The 20380-nt window shown below is 43.1% G+C and overlaps 1 protein-coding gene across 1 annotated transcript in view; it reads right to left on the bottom strand.

Moving 5' to 3' along the window:
• Megf10 (multiple EGF like domains 10) overlaps window positions 1-20380 on the bottom strand; it is a 150446-nt gene that overhangs the window by 64763 nt on the left and 65303 nt on the right. The window contains exon 5 of the mRNA XM_075968629.1: window positions 9789-9881. Coding sequence (XP_075824744.1) covers window positions 9789-9881 — 93 coding nt within the window. The remainder of the gene's footprint in view (window positions 1-9788; window positions 9882-20380) is intronic.

The raw sequence follows: 20380 nt of genomic DNA on the forward strand, positions 1-20380 counted from the left end.
AAAGCACAGTTCTTGCGGAAACACACACCCTTTCTTCTTAAGCCTCCTCCATCCCAGGCTTTCATCTTCCTGTGATTTCCTTCCTTGTGCTTCAGGCTAACAAGCTTGGTGCATCATCTCCTTTGCTGATGCAGAAGAAAAGAGCCTCATTCAAAACATCAAGCAGTTTTCAAAATAAAACAACTTTGTAAAGTGTCTCCATCCATGAAAAAGAACAATAAAAATGCATTTTCCAGGTCCCCTGAAAGTGCTGAACCCTGTGCCCATCACATAGAAGAAAAAAAAAAAAACTCTCCACAAGCTGACAATACCAGCCATCAGCGTGGAAAGCCGCCCAGTGCCTCCCAGATTAATTTAGTCACTGGCTGAGATTGACTCTCCCTTCTTGTTAAAGGTTAGGCTGTGATTTTACGATTTCATTGTAGGATTATCTCACGCCGCAAACCAGAAAGAAAGGGTAAGAAATGCTTACACCTTAATATATCTAAACACAATGTTAGTGTCTGTGTGAGAACATCTTGATGACTATATCCACAGTGCAGGAAAATCTCAAGGATATAAAGGGGGTATGTAAAGATTGGAGGGGATTACATGTATTCCTGATGTCAAGAGAATAATAACCAGGGGAGCTTTTACATAGAAACTTGCACTATAAAGTCATGCCATGTGTATATATAAATGTTTTTGCTTTATTAAGAGGTTGTTAGACATCTTCTGTTGCTACCAAGTTCTTGTTATTGAGCCCATACTACTTACTCCTGACTAAGGCAAAAACCTATGGTTAAAATTTATTATATATTAGAAGAGGCAAGACCACAATGAGATTTATCACATAAGAATATGTATACTTGGTAATAAAGAGCACAGGATTCTGAAGAGAAGGCCTGGTTCCATCTGCACCTCTGTTCATGGAATCCTTGGTCAAAGGGAGAAAGGAAAGGGAGAGGGGGCTGCACTGAGGAGGTGGAGCTTAAGATGAGTTTGAATGATTACATATGCAAGTTCCCCATTGTGCAGAGACCATCTTATTTTGGATATGAGGCTAAGCATCAGTAAGGGCCTTAAATGATCTGTCTGGAACCCTACAGTAAGAAAACTAGGCCCAGACCATCGATACTGACTGAAAGACTTGAACGTTTTAATAAGGTTTCCTCAAGAAAATTTAGTTTCTGACAACTGGAGAAAGTGTTAGTATATTGAAATATAACTTTTTTTGATGTTGCCTTCGTTAGTTTGATGCATCAGTAATGAATGGTGAAACTATCCAGTTTTTACAAGACACTAAGCTAAAACTATCTGCTCCTCAGCCAAGAGCTATGTTCCTATAATATCTATTATATAATCCGCTGGACTAATCTCTGTAAGTGAGATAAATGTTCTCATTTTGTTATTTCCTACCTTCATTAGTTTTATATATCTGTGTTCCTAATTTGTTCCAGGCAGAATCACAAATGTTCAGGTTTTCTACAAATTAAAATTGTTTTTCTATCAGAAAAAGAAAAAAAAAAGGTGACTTTTTAGAGTTTGCTTTCAGGTATTTTCTGAGTATTTAAACAAGGATTATTTGACACAGTCACCAACAAGATACTGGTTCTAGCCAGGAAACCCACTGTGTTGTAAAACAATCAAGAACACATTATTTCGGGCAACTTACGCTATATGTGTGAATACACATGGATCAACCTGAATCAGCAGTGGCCTAGACAATAGCAGAAGGCAACCAGCGAACCCGCAGGACCATCCTGGCACCCATCATCACTTCACCCAAAGCAGAGCAGGCAGCTAACACATTATTGCAGTAGGGAAATGCTTCTAATAGGTTTAAACAAAGAAAATTACAAAGGTCTGTGATGAACCAATATTTCAGCTCCCTATCTGAATATGTTTTTTTTTAATGGTCTAAGCTATTCCTTGCTATTTATTTGATAAGAGGAGAGTCTAAAAAGGTTAATGAAATTCTATTCACTGCTGTATGCTTTAGAATAATTTGTAGTCTGAATGTCTTTGCCTAATTTCTTGCTGTTGATACTCCAATTGGATACAGATTAACAGTTAAATTCTATCACCTTATAGAATCTTCCCCATGAGGAAGAAATAGCAAAAAACCGAGGAAGGAGTAGATTAGTAGACAGTCTCCATTCACATAAAGGCTGTCTTAGCCAATTTTCTTAGTCCTCGGCCCATCATTCAGAAGTCACATCCCCACGTCAGAAATCCTTGGTGCTTATAGTACATCAGGGTGTAGACATCTCTCTCTGGAGAAGAAAACACTCCCATACATCTGGTATACCTCACCTGATTCGTACAGTTTTATTTCAGCTATCAGTATACAGGAGGAAGCCCCTGCTGTCTCTGGGGACCACAGTCTACACTGCACGCGACCAACAGTGAATCCTGAAGCCACAGGAGTCTGCACCCCTAAGGCAGCAGAATGAATGGCTCCAGGTCATGCCCTATCACTGGCAGACCTTTGGCCACTTCTTTCTTAATTCCTGAAGATGCCTTGTCTGTTCATTCCTGAAAATGGCCATCAGTCCTTTCTCTAAGTAGAAAGTGTCTTGAAGGACACAGAATGCCATCTCCATCTACCAGGTGTATCCATTCTTGCTTCTGGCACATTTCTGCCTTTATTCCCTCCATCTACAAATATTTACTGAGTGTTACAGTATGCCCAGAATGAAGCTAGATGACAGTGACTTAAACAGACCAAAACCTGAACTTGCGTTTTTTTTTTTTTCTAAACCTGTATTTTTTTATGGGGCTTACAACCTAGAGGGAAAGATGAACCAGACAACAACCAACAAGTAAACCAGGCAAATATTCTCAGGGATGACCATTTTTGTTAAAAGTCGAAAGGGAAATGTGATAGCAATAATAGACACCCTTTGAGTATGTACACAGCAAATACAAACGCAGAGAGGAAACCAGTATGTCCCGGAACTGGAAGGCAAGTGCTGAGCAGTATGAGACCTTAGATGGTATATATGGATGAAAAGTTGGGGGATGAGGGCAGATCATGCACGACTTAGTGGATCATGGAGTTTATTTGGATTACACTGAGAAGCACAGAGCTTAGGGACGGTAGCAGCCTGCTCTGAAGCATGTTTTCACAAGGTCACTGTGGCCTCAAGACAGAAAATTGATTCTTGATAGGCCTGAGGGAGAAGTGGGGAAGTCAACAAGGACACTACTGCCATTACCCATGAAGAGAGGACGATGCCTTGGAAGGGGATGACAGCAGTGGAAACAGGGAACAAATGTTAGATTTTGTAGCTAAGCCAACAAGATTTGCTGGAAAATGGATATTGGATAAAGTGGGTTTTTTTTTTGATTAATAAACCATGTGGTGCTGAGTTAAACAGCATGACAACCCAGTCTTTTCTTGCAGCCATTGCATCTGAGCACAGCTAGCACAAGCAATATGAGCATCTGTAATAGTCATGTGTCCCATATAGGACAAACCAGATGTGTGTGTATCTTGTACAGATGACCTTTATCAGAGGTTGGAAATAATGTAAAACAAACAAAGCAATAAATTAAAAAACAAAAACAAAACAAAACCACCTCTCTAAGGCTTCTGTATCAGGAATGTCCTGGCAAGCCCTATTGACAGGAGGGTCCTGTTAAAGAGAGGCATGGCCTACTGAGCAAGACGAGCCATCAGAAGGGGCTGGCTGCTCCATCTGTTGATGGTCCTAAGACCAAGTGAGTATGAAAGCGATGACTGTCGCGAAAGCATCCCATGCATCCTTAACTTGCCCTTATGATGATGCCAGGCACAGCATCTGTGGAAGCAATGGCTGTTGCAAAAGCACAGCACATATCTTTGACTTGCCCTTATGATGATGCTAGGCACATTGCTGAAGGCGGGGCATGTCTTCATTGTTTAATCCTCACGTGACTATGGAGTAGATAGCCTTATTTGTAGCTTAAACATTAAGGAAGCGACACCCAGAAACACAAGGAAAGGATAAGACCTAGAGTCGGGTCGGACTGGGAGAGTGGTGGGGGTTGGCATTCTCAGTTCAGGTAGTAGTTCCTTTAGAAAAACAAAATTAGCAGTTTCTGTGTGTGCTCATCACACAGATGATGGTCTATCAGTGAGTAGCCTTCAGTTGGTTCTGATGGACCATTCTTCTCTTCCCACCTCTCATCAGTATCTGCCTCCTCACTCCAGTGAATCCAATGATCTCATGCTCTGGCCGCTCCATCAAACTGATTGCTAAAGTGATTCTGACATGGCTAAAAGGCATCTTAACTACTGGTTCTGGGGGCTGGGCTCCCAGGGCCTCCTCTCCTCAGACAACATCGATCGCACCATTGTGTCTGGGTAATAGATCTATACCACAGACTTTGCTAGGGAACATGTCAGCTTTGTGTACCTTACAAATTGTGCCTTGTGATCTCTTTCAGACAGTTTCCTCCTTTCGAACACCCTGCAGGTAGCATCTTACTGCTCCCTGCTGCACAGCACGCCTCCCTAATTCACAAGGTCCCTCATGTTCCTCGCGCTGCACCTGGAAATGCTGATGCCAGCCTTGCCTTCAAGGCAGGTTTTTACTGTCTGCGCATATCAGAAATGCCATTAGTGACCAAACAAAACCCCTTCGTGAGTTTTCGGGACCAAAATTAATTTCCAGTTCTCCCTCCGTTTGGTTTTAATCTTGAAATTAAGGAGCTTGAGGGACAAGCTTTTGTATCTGTTTATTGGTTGCAGGCTCATCTGGGACTTCCACTTGTACCTTGTGGCCGAAGGAGAAATAAATGTCTCGACAGTTGTTTAAAAATTATAAAGAAAATCCTATAGGTTCAGAAAACAAAAGCGTGGTTACACCCCATAGTGAAGGTAGAGGGTTTGCAACGCAAAGAAAGAAAGACTCTGGGAAGTGCATAAGCATGCTCCTGAGGGCTTGGAGAGAGAGCTGGGCAATGAAGGGCAGGATCCTTGCCAAGGTCCTAGGTTCAGTTCTCAGCACCCATGACAGGTGGCTCACAGCTACCTGTAACTCCGGCCACCAGGGAGCCAGTGCTCTCTATAGTCACAGGTGCACACGCACGCGCGCGCGCACACACACACACACACACACCAGAGCTGGGATCCCGTCCCAGTCCTACCTGCCATCTGGAGTCATCATCATTTCCCCAACTACTTGATTTCCTTTCTCACCGGAGTCCACAGCCTCAGAGCCCCTGAGAAAGTCAACAAAGCCTTCTCTTGAGTGTACAGTTACTTCTTCATTTCTCTGCTCCTTCTCTATGGCTTCTCGGAGAAGTTTCTAGTAGTCTGTGTTCGATCAGCCTTTCATGTCTGCTCTCTGTTGCTGGCACAACTTTTAACCCTGCCTGCCCTTGTCCTTCCAGAACCCTGCCGACCTTACCCAGCCCCAATATCTTTCCTTGGTCTATTATTTCAGCTTTTCTCTGACGTCTGTGAGATCAGTAAACCACTCATCATCGCTTTCCGTTATCCCCAGCATCCAGTACGATGCTCTGCACACTGCAATCATTCAGAATAAGTCCTCAAAGTGAACACATGAATGACCTTCTCAGACTCACACAATTCATTCAGTCTCATAATCTCAGCCACTTGCCAAGTACGATGAAGACGAACATATTAATAACACCTGGAATCCCCCGCCCCGCCTCCAGCAGCTACCACCCAGTGGGAGGGGTGGAGGAAGAGAGGACGGATGCTTAGACAGATAGATTGATGAGGGGAGGAAAGAGGAGAAGGAAGGTGGAGGCAGGTAAATGAATTAGCGTCACTCAGTCATACGGGCAGGGGTACATATTTGGATGCCAGTGAAAGAGAAATATGCGTGGGCTGTTTCCAAAACCCACTTTAATCAAGTTTCTAGTCAAATACATCGGGATTGCTTTCTGAGGAAACCGACTTTGAACAATCCTTCAACTTGCCTCACTGGGAGCTGGACACACACTGGCTGCCTCTCAGAGGGGAAGCCCACTTTCCACTGACATGGTAACAAGTCCTATCGGATCTCACGCAAAGATCTGAAAACCTCGCATTTGAAAATGTCCATCTCTCTTGGCTTCCTACGTCTTCTGAGAAGAAAGAAAATGAGAGCTGTGTGTGTGATCGTTATTAATGTATTGTCGTCACCTGACCCTGATTATCAAAGGGGAAACTGGCTTGCTGCTAGACAGAGAGCCTGGAGGACATTTTCCCAGGTGGAACACGGGGAATGGGAAGAACCTATCTCGTGTACCCATGCCTGTGGTGAGGGAAATAGAAAACGGCAGCACGCAAACAGGGAGTGGGGGACAAAAGGGAGCACCACCCTTTCAGCAATGAAGACTTGAGCCATTCCTGTGGCTAACAAACCTCAAGCAGCTGAGGTTCTGGTTGAGAACGGGAGAGGAGGACGCCACGGCTGGGGCTAAGCGGCCAATCGCTGAGGAAAGGCGAGGAGCAGCTTTTGGTAATTTTCTGTTTGCTGAGTCCCTGTCCACATGTTTATTTTCACGCTATCCGATTATTGTTTTATTTTAGGTATAAAGTGCTTCAAGTGAACTGTAGCATTCAGGGGACACAGCAGAGCCATGACTAACTTTGGAAAAGTGTACAGTAGGCAGCAATGGATACAACACTCTCCTTATTTGGAGAGGGTGGTGAAAACATTCTTGTTTGTGAAATGGGGGCTCTGTCGAATTAGGAGGGGAGACAGAATCATTGGGTTGTTATAGAGGAATTCAAGTGTGCAGAAGCACGAAGACAGTAACTGAGCCAACCCAGGAGTTACCAGTGCACCGCCTCCCCGTTCAAAGTGCAGCCCTCACTGCCTGTCCCACAAAAGCAGCTGTGAGTCTTTTAACTACTTTTCCTTTGCTCCCTGGTTGAAGACTAAGCATTTTCAGTAGAGGGCACTGGGAAGACACTGAAGAAGGTTAGGAGGGTTGGACTCTTGGCCCCAGGCTGTTAGCTCAGCAGTGACTTCTCTAGCACCTGTGCCTCCTTCAGAGTCCTGAGGGCAGCCAGAAGCTTCTGTTGCATGAGTAGCTTCCACTGATAACAGCCAGCAGCCGACAACCTCTTCCTTTTTGTGACAGAATGGTGGTAAGACTCTGCTCAGTGCACAGGCGTGAGTGGACTACAGTCTGTGTGACAAACACCAGGGACGTAGATGCAGACTGGATATCCTACAACATTCTCACCATCTTCCTCCACCCAAACAAGGACAGACCAAGAAATCCACACAGACAGAAGAGAGCGGGGAGCTGGGACAACCTAGTACAGTGTGGCGCCAAGAGGGCCTATAGCAGAAAGAAAACAAAAATCCATCACTACCACACGCCACTATCTTATTTCATTTTTGTCTAAATGTATGGGAGACGAGGAAACTAACACGGGGCATCTGGGATTTGCTTGATACCAATGTGCTAATACCAGTTTCTCAGTCCTGCCAAACTCACCAGGTTTTTAAGGATTTAAAGAAGAGGATTTGGAGGATATCCAGTCCCCAGTCTATGTCTTGGTGTTTCCTCACACATAGACTTCAGGGTCAGCATGCTCTTCTCACATCAACACGATGGGTGGGAGGGAGCATGCGCGTGCATGTGTGTGTGCGTGTGTGTGTGTGTGTGTGTGTAGCGCACGCCACGGGGTTTCTGCATTTGAGTGCAGGTATCCATGGAAGCCACAAGAGAGCATCAGAGCCCCTGGAGCTGTAGTTACAGGTAGTTGTAAGATAGGTTCCGAGAACCAAGCTCCTGCCTTCTGGCAAAGCAGGGTGTGCTCTTAGCCTCTTTGTGCTGTGGGTTTAAAAAGTGTCAGGAATGTTATTCTTGAAGCATCTTTAAAGGCTTCAGAAATCTGTTCACGTTTATTTATAATTTTGTTTGTTACAAAGCCCGAACATGAATCGTAGAGAATAAACTAAAAGTTGCTTAATTATCACGTTTTATTGTTAGATCGTATGATCTCAGAATATTGGAGTCTTCATTGGAGTCAGAAAACTCTAACACAGAGAGCAACCTTTTACTTTCTCAAAGGCCAAAGTCAGCTTCAAAGAGTCTAAAGTTCTTGTAGGCTTCTGTTTTGTGCACAAATGCCCTCTAGTCTGAGCCCTTAACTTGAGGTAGTCTCCAATTTTTAGGAGAAAAAGCAGCTGAAATCATTCCACAGCCTCCTGCCCTGAGCTGAGTAAGAAACCCATTTCAAATAAAGAAACCAGCCATTTCCCCCTTTCCCACTTTACAATAATATTTTTCTTCAAAATGTCTAGGTACAACTGGGTTTAAAGTTAGAAAAGTTAATGAAAGTGGTCTCATATTTGCGGTCAGTCAGCCAGGAAAATGAACACAAGCCAAATCCCACATCCCAAACATTCTGCCTCAATTGCATGTGGACAGAGTGCCCACCCTGCCTCCCTGCTCTCCATGAGAAGTGGAACAAAACTCTGAAAGACAGTTACCCACTGGAGCAGACTGCCACACATTCACAAATGCCCTCACACCCTCACACACATACACACACACACACACACACACACACACACACACACACACACTCGCACACTCACACATTCACATATACCCCCACACCCTCATACACACACATACACACTCATACACATTCATTATGTGCTCTTATTCTCTTTCTCTCTCCCTCTCCCTCCCTCTCTCTCTCTCTCACACACACACACACATACATACATACCTCTCTCATATTCCCTATCGAAGTTATAATAAGCAGGCTCTTGACACTGAATGTTTTGTGCACAAAGGCTTCCCCCAGGAGATTCAGCTTCAGGGACAGCCAAGAAATCCTAAGTCTAAAGGTGTTCTTAGTAAAATAAGAAAACATCTTCCCAATTCCAAAGAAAGCAAGTAAAATTCTTAGAAGTCAGTTTAACTGGGCAACTCAAAATTCTTCCAGACTAATCTCAAAAAACGCCATTGGGCTGTTAGAAGAACTGGCTCACTTTTGGAAAAAAATTATTTCTCTTGGATGAGTTTAACTATTTATTTATTTAGTGCAATATAGTATTGTACTTCCATTTCCTTTATATTTTTAAGTCGTGAAGAAAAAGGCACAATTTTGCACGCAGCAACAAGTTGCCAGGACACTGAAATTTTAGCTGCAAAATGTATGACAGTAACTGTATTCTGTGACATTCCATCATTCCAATGTCGTGATCCTGAAAGTAGGGGCCTTGAGTGCAGCCTTCTTAGAACCTAGAAAACATCATTTTAGGCTTGTAACTCTCTCATAATGAAGACAGCCACAATGTATGCTGGAGTTTTGTTAAGCAAGCATCAACATGATCATGGATTTTTTTTTTGCAGATTCATCTCCCTAAAGTTATCTGAGCAAATGAGTATTCATCATTTTCATCTTAGAGTTTAGAGACAAATGGACATGTTAACACCACACCATTCTATTTCTGAATCAAATTCAACATGTGACATCACCAAGAAAGTAGCTTACTTAAACCAAGTCAAGAACAGTAGCTAAACCACCATAGCTACATTCCCACAATGACCTCCCTTTGCTGAGGAAACTAAGCTCAGCTCCCACTCTGATCCTGACAGAGGTGTGGGTCGCAGATTCCCTAACGCTCCTTTCCGAGAACCTTCCTTTCTACTCAACAGCAGTGCTCTCTGTGCTACATGCATGGAGCTAGGAGGAACAGCATGGATGAGGTAGATTTGCAATCCACAAGGCCCTCTGCCTGGGATGGAGACAGGAACTTTGGCTTAGAGTAACCCGCAGACAAGGGGCCCACACAACAACCCCCGGAGACAGACAATGGCAGATGGGCACTCACCACTGGAGCAGTTGGTCCCACCCCAGCCAGGCTCGCACTGACAGGTGTTTGGAGCGATGCAGCGGCCGTGGACACATTTATCAGCGCAGTGAGCTGTCAGAGAGGAAAAAAATATCAATCAAACCGAGAAAGTTGGCACAAGAAAAAAACCAACAACAATACAGCTGTTGCGCTCCCTGGGCTCACATATCACTAAAAACAACATGCGTGCTTCATAGCTGCTTTCAATCCTCTCCTCGGCCCTTTCAGAGTCTACTGTATAGCCAAACAATTCCCTTCTTATTTTGCTATTTCTAAGGAAATTCCTCCATTTCTACTGTTTAATTCTGCTTCACACTAAATTAGGGCAGCAGGGTCAAGGAGAATTGTCTAATCCATACTTTAGAAGCTGTTTCAGTGGTTCCCAAATACATCCTCTTTGTGCTGGGAAGAGTGGACGTGGAGAAATAAGCCACAAAGCAAGATATGAGGACTCCACAGTGACAGCAGAGTCAAGAGGCCATTTCCTGTCTATGATATAGTCACCAGAAACAATGGCCGCCTTTCTCTGCGAAGGCATCCACACTATGACACAGCAGAGTCGAAAATGCATCTTGCTGGACCTCAGTGCCTCACACACACATCCGTGTTCTCTAAATACCTAGATAGAGAAGTTATTGTGAGAGCTAATTGAAAGCACTTGGAGTTACAACATTTTTCTTAAGGATGGAGTAAAGTACCCTGACTTAGATGCTTTTTATTAATCTGTGCTTATCATTAAAGCGAAACACATTAACTGCCCAACCTCATAAAATATCAGTACATAAGTAAGCCTCGAGTCCAGCTGCACACACTAGTAGCATTTATTGTGGTTGTTTTCAGTATTTATTTCTTATTTTTTGTACTATACATTTTTTCTTCACAAAAAAATAGAACCATGGTAATTTTTAAATTGTTTTTCTACCCAACATAATGAGAAGCATGTCATTAAATATTTTTATGTACTTTATTCACTATTGTTGTTATAATGCATGCCAATTATATATATATGTATATATATGAATAATTATGAATCTGTAATAGATGAGCATTATGAATATATAAGATTCACAATCATGGTCACTCAGAAAGTCTTGACCTTAGACATGAAGAGAGATACAGGGAAAGTTATCTGGGATAAAGAGAAAGTGAACACCAGAAATCAAAACAAAAACCAATGGGATGAGTTTTGCTTGTTGCAGGATTGGGGACAACAGGACAGACAGAGAACCAGGCTGGTGTCAGCACTCCACTCTGAGAATTAGCAAGGAAAAGTCCAAGCCAAGTTTAGACCTGTAGACAGAGGACCATGGAAGGACTCACTACCACCAGAGTAAGCTATGAGTCACATGTTAGTGGCCCAGTGACTGGGATGCCAGGCCTGTTGAGCACGAGATTCTGACCTACAATAGAGTTTCCTGACATCAGAACCTTAAGGAAGCACTTGGTGATCTTGTAATAGTCAGTTCAGAATATTATACCATTAATAGCCAGTAAGAGCAAAAACCACTCATAGCTTATGGATAGACCAGCCTCACAATATGTCACTTATATTGTCACGTGAAGTCAACATGTGCTGACCTCAGGATTCCCTTCCTTCTGTCTCTGTGCACGTGTTTGACCTTACAGGTGGTGTTTGTTTGTAAGGCCACATCGCTCTCTCCTGTGATCCGTTTAAACTTAGGTATGGACAGTACTGGAACCATCAGCTTGCCATACTCAAACACACAAGATCCAGTTAAACGCAACAGGAGACGGGATGACCATGCAGAGCAAGCTCTCTACTGCACACACGGTGTCACAGGGTAGCACGTCCAGAGGCCTCCTGCTTTCTAAGAATGCTGCCCACCATAAGCAAGTCACCATGACAAGGCTTGGCCTTACCTGCCTCATGGACTGATGGCATTTGGGGTTGAAGCATATGGTTGTTTAGCAATCTTTTTCTCCTTCAGGGTACAGAAGCTATTTAAAATCATGTTTTTATATCTTGAGACATTTTAGGAATTAGAAGCTATTTACCTTTAAGGTGAAACAGGGTTTCTTTGCTACAAATAAATTTAAAAAAAAAGGATCATATGGTGACCATCTAAAACCTGGATTATTTTAAGAAATTTCTTGAGCTAACATTACATCAATGTCTGAAACAAAATGTGGATGGGTTATTGACATAAGAACAAATTCATCAGAGAGCTAACTCAGGGTGGGGGTGGCAGGTCTTAATTAAAACTCAACCGTATGGAATGACCTTTGTGTATTGCCTCCTGAAATAAGGGCCCAAGTAATGAAAACAATGGTCTAGAGTCCACAAAGAACATAAGACTCTATTCCACGTAGTCGAAGGCCTAACACAGCCTTCGACTCTCACCATCCAAATTCCATCTCTTCTCTGTGTTCTTCCCTACCGTCTCTGGCTCCCCAAATCCAGCAATAGCCCTGCACGCATGCCCACAGATAGTCAGGGGCAAAGAGAAGCAGTGGGGCTGCTACAAAATGCTCTGTGACCTAGGATGCCACAGCCACAGAGATGCTAAGTAGGACAGTTTGGGATGCAGGGACAGCAACCGACTCTGGGTGATCAACTGCATTAGCTCCTAACCTGTCCTCAGCTTCCCCAGGCAGCTTTAGACGTCACCCGCTCTAGGTGCCAAGTGTACAGGACTCATCCCATATGGGAAATGAAGCAGGTTAAAGATGTGAACTAGCCATGTAATCCTGCTAAATGGGACTAGCCAAGAAGAGTGTTCAGCTTAGCAAGTGTTCAGGGCTTGTGTCCTAAGCATAGACAGAAAAGAATCATTATAAGATCTCACCTACAGGAACAGGAAGGTTTTTTATTACTTGTCCATGTCCTTTCTTTTTATTTTTAAAGCGGCAGTTAAAACTAAGGTACCATGGAGCTGGTGGGATAGCTCAGTCAGTAAAGTGTTTGCAAGCATGAGGGCCTGAATTCAACATACAGAATCCAAGTTCAAAGGCGAAGAGGATGACTAGGCCATGAAGATGACTAATGGCCAGTGATGAAGCTAATGATGGAGCTATGAGCCAGTGATGGAGCTATGAGGAGGAAGGAGGAGGAAGGGGAGGGGGATGAGAATGGGAAGGGGTCGGGGGAAGAAGAGAAGAAGCGGATGTGGTGGCATTCACTTGTAATCCTGGCAATGGGGAAACAGGAAAAGGCAGATCCCTGGGGCTTGCTGGGCATCCAGTCTAGCTGAATCAGTAAGCTTCAGGCCAATAAAGACACTGCTCAAAAACACTCGATGGCACCCAAAGAATGACACTCAAGGCTATCCTGTGGCCTCCGCACTTATGTGTACACACACACACACACACACACACACACACACACACACACACACAGAGAGAGAGAGAGAGAGAGAGAGAGAGAGAGAGAGAACTCTAGCACAAGCTTTCTATCCAACATGATTTTTTTCTTTTTAAAAATATTTTTCCCTTTAAAAGGACATAATTAATCTCATGCTCTATGTTTTTAGTAGCTTTTCTCTGAGGCCAGATACGAGCTGAACCTTTGCCCACAATCTGTACCCAGCTGTACATTAAGCTACGAGGCACAGCCAACTTTTCCCTCAAGAGTGCAGAGACAAGCAATAGGAATGAGACCAACAGGCGGAGTCTTTGAAGTGAGAGCTGTGGCCAGGCTGTCTGTTGGTGGACAGGTGAGGACTGACATGGTGACCCTGGAATCTTCTAATTAGGCTCCTGTTTCAGCCTCAGTTCCTAAATCCATTTAAATCCCACTACTAATGCCAGGGGCCTCATCCTTTTCACTTGTGAATGCTGAGGGACATTAGCCGTAATCAAGTGTTTTCTCTTCTGCCACATGCATTTCCCTTTGGACTGACTCTTAGGGGGTGGAAAAGACCTGAAAGGAAGAGCGGGCAGACTGGAGGCGCCTGCGTACCCCACATATGCCTGGTCAGGCAATGCAGTCATTGTTCTACAGGCAATGATGCAATCAACTCATGTAGATTAAGAAAATGTATCTCAAAATTAGTTGCCCAATGGCTTACCACCTTCGTGTCCCTCTCCTTTCTATCAACAAACACAGAAGAGCAGGGTACCATGTAATGTTTGGGATCAGGAAAACAGACTGGATCTGGCTAAGTAGGAACTCAGTCTGGAGATGAAGGAGCAGCAAAGGTATGGGAAAGAGACTGTAAGGGGACACTGGATCATCCACCTGACATGTGCAGACAGGACACTCCATACAAAACATACATTAGTGGCTGACGTACATGTGGGACTATGCGGATGTTTTTGAGATGAAAGAAATATTTAAAATTTGGTCCTGTGATTTTGTACAACTCTGAATATTCGGAAACTAGACCTAATGTCATAATTCAACTATAACTCATACAGTATGTGAATTATATCTCCAAAGGTTATCATTAAAAAATCCTGTGGAAATTGGGAGCAGATAATAATTAATCTCAACTGGCTTGATATCAAGGAAGATCTCCTGACAGGGAAGACATCTGAGCTAATGAAGTGGGCACTTATAGAATAGTTACAGACAGAAGTGGCCTGAAGTAGCTACCTCACACTCTCTCTTCCTAGTACCCTATCCCACAGCCAAACAGTTTATTTCTAGGATTCAGGAACGCTTACTCCATAGCCACCAAAGACCTTTCTGCATAGTGGCCCTAGATGGCTAACCATCATGGAGAGAGCAAGAGTATACTAGGCAACTAGAACTCTAGACGCAGTAAATAAAATAGGGAAACAGTCATATGCAAAATTCCTTTCTGTCCACTCTGATAGGTTCTTTGTGTCTCTTAAGGGCAGATACAGAGTTATTGCTAGCAGTGTGTCTGGCAGACATTGATAATTACTCCTCTCTCCTGTTGTATAAGCAGAGTTCCAGTCATGCCAGGGAGACTAGAGTGACCAGCAACCAACTACATTTCCTGGCTTTCTTTCTAGAATGATGCGTCCATGTGGACAGCAAGACAAACAGACTGAGTGGTCAGTGCAGCTTCCCTCCTCCCTGATACCCTGAGTGACGAAAAGCAGGATTTTCAGAATGCAGGTGACAGTCCTAGGAAAAGAAGCCAGTGGGCCACGGTGCTCTCTACTCTGAATCCTTCCCGCAGATGAACGAATGCCGTCAGCTACCCTCAAGACACTTTGGTTTCAAACACTCAAGTTGTTTGGTTTCTGTTCTGGATCTGTTTTCTTCTCAACGTGATTCCAAACTAACGCACCGGCCCGTTGAGAGCTCTTCCAGGTAAGGGCTATAGAGCATCTGTATTGGAATGACTTGAAGGCCTATTTCTGTTAGAAGGATACTCAAGAGCTCAGAACTTCTACTAGACTTGGAAGCACATGGACCACACCAGCCTATGCAGGATGATCAAATGGTGGGAGGAAAAGTAAAATCACTGCCACAAGGTGTGTGCGCAGGCCTTTCTGTGAAGATAACTTTAACTTCGAGTGTAAGAAGAGTGAAGTAACACGGATGCTGTCAGCCTTCAGACAAAAACCAAAACCAGCAAAGCTGCTGTAGTTAATAAACCAAAAAAGAAGGGACGGAATAGAATAGCAGAATGTATCCAACAAAAAAGAAGCAGCTGAGAACTGAGGAAGAGTGGAACACAGAAAGCCGACCTAATAGCATCAGTAATGACATTAAGTGGAACGGCCTAAACTTCTCGCTTAACAGGCTGAAGTCTTTAAAACAGCAAGAAAATACTTTGTTTATACAAATTACATGTGAAGTATAATTACAAAGCACATTAAACACAAAACAGTTTAAAAAGACACAGTAAGTCTCTTAGTTATGTTTTTACTGCTGTAATGAAACACTGTAACAAAAAGCAACGTGGGGAGCAAAGGGGGTATTTCAGCTTAGGACTCTCCATCACTGAGCGAAGTCAAAGCAGGAACCTAGAAGCAGGAATCAAGGCAAAAGACATGGAGGAGTGCTGCGTATTGGTTTGCCCTCCATGGCTTGTTCAGTCTACTTGCACAATTCAGGACCAACCACGTGCCCACTGGTGGCACCATTCATCGTGGGCTTGGCTTTGCCACATCTGTCATTAATCAAGAAAATGTCCTACAGATTTGCCTATAAGCAATCTAATAAAGACATCTTCTTGATTTAGATTTCTCATTCCAGATAACTTGAGCTTGTGTCAAGTTGACCATAAACCAATCAAGATAACAGTGGTAAAAAAACAAAAAACTTTCAGTAATTATAACATGATGATAACTTTAGAGGAAAGATTATTTTCAGAGATAATGAAGGTGATATAAAAATTATAATGGGTGCATCAAAGTAGGCTAGAACTGTCTCAAAATGTTTACGGACATGTGGGATGTTTCCAGTTTTGAGCTAACACAAACAAAGCAGATTTGAACACCTGTGCCCAAATGTCAACCAACTCTTACATTGTATTCCAGATACAAACAAGAGAAATGTAAGCCATACAAACACTTGTCCCCCGGTTTTCCAAGCAGTTTTTTTTTAATAATAGTAAGATGGACCATAACTAACTAGTCATAAATATGTGCAAGTGTAAATTAACTGTGGACTATACATACAAAAATATCACTCAGAAATGAATAGAAATGAACTAATGATTACACAACAACATGGGTGGATCTCAAATTCTTTATGCTTCATGAAGGAAACGGTTTATCAGAGAGAACACAGTACTCTAGAAAAGGCACCCTAAGCTAGAGCCACAGAATCAGGGTGATGCTTGCCTGAGGAAGAGTGGAAAGGGAGGAATGGATAGAGGAAGTTACAAGTAAGATCACTGAAAAGGGAAGCATGAATGGAGGAAGCTATGAGCAGGTTCATTATCACAAATGGGGTAAGGATTTCACAATTTTACACACATGCCAATTCTTACCAATTTGTACACTTAAATATGTGCAGTTCATTTTATAAACTGTTTGAGAAATACAATATGAAGAGAACCTTCTAAAGGGACCAAATAACTTTATATACCAAGGGGATGGGTAGGAATGAAATATCTGAACTGTCACTAAAATACTGTACACACTTTATGAGATTCCTTTTAACTTTTCATTTTCTGTGATGCCAAGCCTTGAACTCAGGACTTTACACATGCTAGGCAAGCACTCTGACACTGAGCTACCTTCCCAGGCCTTCGATTTCTGTAGGAGTCAATGGGCTCTGCAAATTGACTTTGACCTCTCTCGAGAAATGTATTTGCAGACAATGTGATGTGCTCCTGAACTTCTCCTCAGTGAAGCAAATAACTTAAGTTGGAAGAACAAAACCAAAAATTTGTGCGAAAATAAGACAGTTGCATGGAGCCCATATATGGAATAGATATGCCATCTGGGGAGCACATAATCCTATTCATTGCTTGGAAGTGGAGTTTTCATTGGATTCTGAACTTACACAGGCATTATGGATTTTGGCTCCAACTCTCACACTGGTCTCTAAAGGTTAAATCAGACTTTAAAAACGCCAGTAATATGATCCTAATGAGCCACCGTTTCAGAAGGGTAAAGACGCCAGAATAAACTCTAGTTTCCTTCATGGAAATGCCTAACAACTCAGCCTCCGGCATGTCTGATGACTCACTCCAAACAGGATTGAAAATTTCTTCACTGACAACTGAGAGAAGGGACCAGAAGGAAGCTGCGTTCCCTCGAGATGGGTTAGTCCCTGCTGGCAGGGTCTCATCTGTGTCTGTAAGAAAAGTGTGACTGTACCACAGGAAGGGCATGCCAGCCTCTCCTGTTCTTAGAAGGGCATCTCTTCTGGCCTGACCCCTTCCTATGGGGCCATTGGGTCATTTCAGAACATTTTCCATCACATGGCTTGTGCCCTAGTTTACCTGACTGAGATATGCTTCAGGCCTCTGCATCGGAATCACATGTTTATAATTAAAAACAGTCCTGAGGAAAGCTAAGAGGGCAGTGAGGCCATGGTTAGGCTTCCACTTCTTCCAGTCTGTGCCCTCACCCTCTTTCCCCTCAGCAGTGATCTGTGGACACTTGGCTTTGGACTCTGAGACTCACACACTCTTTCTCCGCTCCTCTGACATCTACCTACTTGGGAGCCAATCAATTCCTCATGACCAAGAGTCAAGGACTAATAGTTGCTTTCCTTGTCTGGACCCTTTGCTTCACAGTATGGACACCTTAAGGAAAATGTATAGATTAAGCAATTTAATTGATTCAGAAAAGAGAAAGCAAGCAAGCTATCCATGGCTACTTGAAAGTTCAAAAAATAGAAAAAGAAAGGAAAAAGGAAGGAAGGAAGGAAGGAAGGAAGGAAGGAAGGAAGGAAGGAAGGAAGGAAGGAAGAAAGGAAGGAAGGGAGGTTTATAGAACACCAACTAAAATGTCTTTGGGAACCAGATAGCTAGGGACCAGATATATCAGAGGAATACTACAAGTCAGCAGTAGTCAGAGAACTTGGGAACTGCGTAGTCTTCTGTATCCTTAGTCACTTAGGAACATCAAACCCATGTTTCTAATTCCCTGGCTTTCCCAAGCTGCTACTAAAACATGTTAGAATCTAAGACACAGCACGGACCTAACCAGACTCAACTGTATATCACAAGATAAGTACAGTAGTATATCCTTGTAGTCCCAGCAACCCAAGAGACTGAGGCAGGAGATTCACTGAGAGTGTCAGTTCAAGGCCAGACTAGGAAATACATCAAAACTCTATATTAAAAACATAAAATAGGGCCAGCCAGATGACCCAGTGGGTAAATAAAGTTGCCTGCTATACAAGCCTGGGGACCTACGTTTGATCCCAAAACCCATATGGGAAGAAAAGAACTAATTCCCAAAAGTTGTCCTCTGACCCTCACATAGGAGTTATGGCACATGTACATTGTTGCAACCCCTACACACTCGTGTGTGCACACACACATGCATGCACATACACATACCAAATATAAAAAATATATAAAAAGAAAAGTCTAAAATGAATATATGTCAGACCATCTGGACTTGTTACTTGGACAACTTTAGAGAACACCAGGAAAGGCCCAAAAAGAACAAATCAATGGGACTTTATGTTCTTTGAAGGTCACATTTTAAACTTAATTGCTATTTTCCCCTTGACTTTAAATTTAACCCTGACAGATCTGTTACTTATATGGCTATTCAAATTTTGACATTTTATATGCATATGTGTTGACATCTTCTAGCTAAATAATAGTTGGCCATGACATACTTTCAATGATAATGGTTAAAGATTTAAAAGAAAGACCCAGACAACCTCCCACCAGTGAAGTCAGTATAATAGGCCTCTCCTCCACACTGGAGGACAAATATGCCTGCTACACCTGTGGATTCAGCTAAAATCTTTCCTGTCTTGGATTGTTTGATGGGGGAGGGAGGTCCATGGCAAATAAGCTTGAGACACGCCTTTTACTCCAAGCATTCCCAAGGCCATTTCCCAAAATACCTCATAATGTAGCAACAAACTCTACAGGATACACAGTCCATCATTCACATGAGGGGCATGGGACTACAGATGGTACCCAAGGCCCACTTTCGGGAAGCCAGTCTTCTCCTAGGACAATCCCATCTCTGGTGCCTTCCCTCTTTTTATGCCCACAAGTCCACGCAAGTATACCAGACGAACTCAGCTGCTGTTTTGAAGGATAAGCAGCCACTGGGCCTCTGTCCTCATTCAACTAGCCGTTAGGATACTGGCCACTCCTGTGGCCCAGCTGGCCCGAGAGATCCATCTCAGGCTAACGGGTCCTCCTCGAGGACCTGGTAGAGAAGTTTCTTTTACTGAGTAAAAAAATTCTCCAGGCGCTCTAAGTTCTTTCAAACCTTTCATAGACTCATTTATCTTGAAAACAGACGAAGTCTAGAACTTGGGAGACTCTTAACACTACAGATGAAGGAAACAAAAACTATCTGTGCAGTGGCGTGGCTCAGATGGAGGCCTTAGGTTTACTGGCAGTCACTATGCTAGACTGGAGAGGGAGGAGGGAATGCAGGCCTGTCACCTGGTCATGTCAATGTTGTTCACTTCAATCAAAATGTGGGGTTTTCTTTCTATTATTTTAAATTACTTTGTCCTAAAAAGATTTGAATAGCAATCCAGTTAAAATTGCTTCTCAGTTCCAGGCTTTTATATTAGCGAGTCTCTGTCCCTGCAAGCATGCTGCATAAATTATTAGGCCTGTGAACATTCTAACTACCCCGAAAAGATTTCAATTTCAGAAACTTGCTTCCTGGAGGTGAGGCAAGCTTCCATTGTTTCTGTTAGCCTAGTCTCTCCGGGATTCGAAAGTCAGGCCTGCTTTGGCAGAAAGAGCAGCAGGCAAGATTTCCATCAGAATTGTACTGTGTCTATCTTAAATTCATGGTGGAATTCTTTAAGATTAAATTCATAGTTTCTATTTATAACAGTCTAAGTAACAGGGAAATACCAATGACCAGGAGGACAACAAAGGCCCGCTGCATTATTTATTAGATCTTTGCTCCTAGGCAGAGCCCAACATCCCCAACCAGAAAATCCAAGAGTAGGTTCCAGAAGGCGTGTGGGAAAATTGGAATTCCTGCTGGTGCAGTGTATGGACAAAAGGCTTCTCCCT

This window comes from Microtus pennsylvanicus, chromosome 4, assembly GCF_037038515.1.
Source record: "Microtus pennsylvanicus isolate mMicPen1 chromosome 4, mMicPen1.hap1, whole genome shotgun sequence".
NCBI lineage: Eukaryota > Metazoa > Chordata > Mammalia > Rodentia > Cricetidae > Microtus > Microtus pennsylvanicus.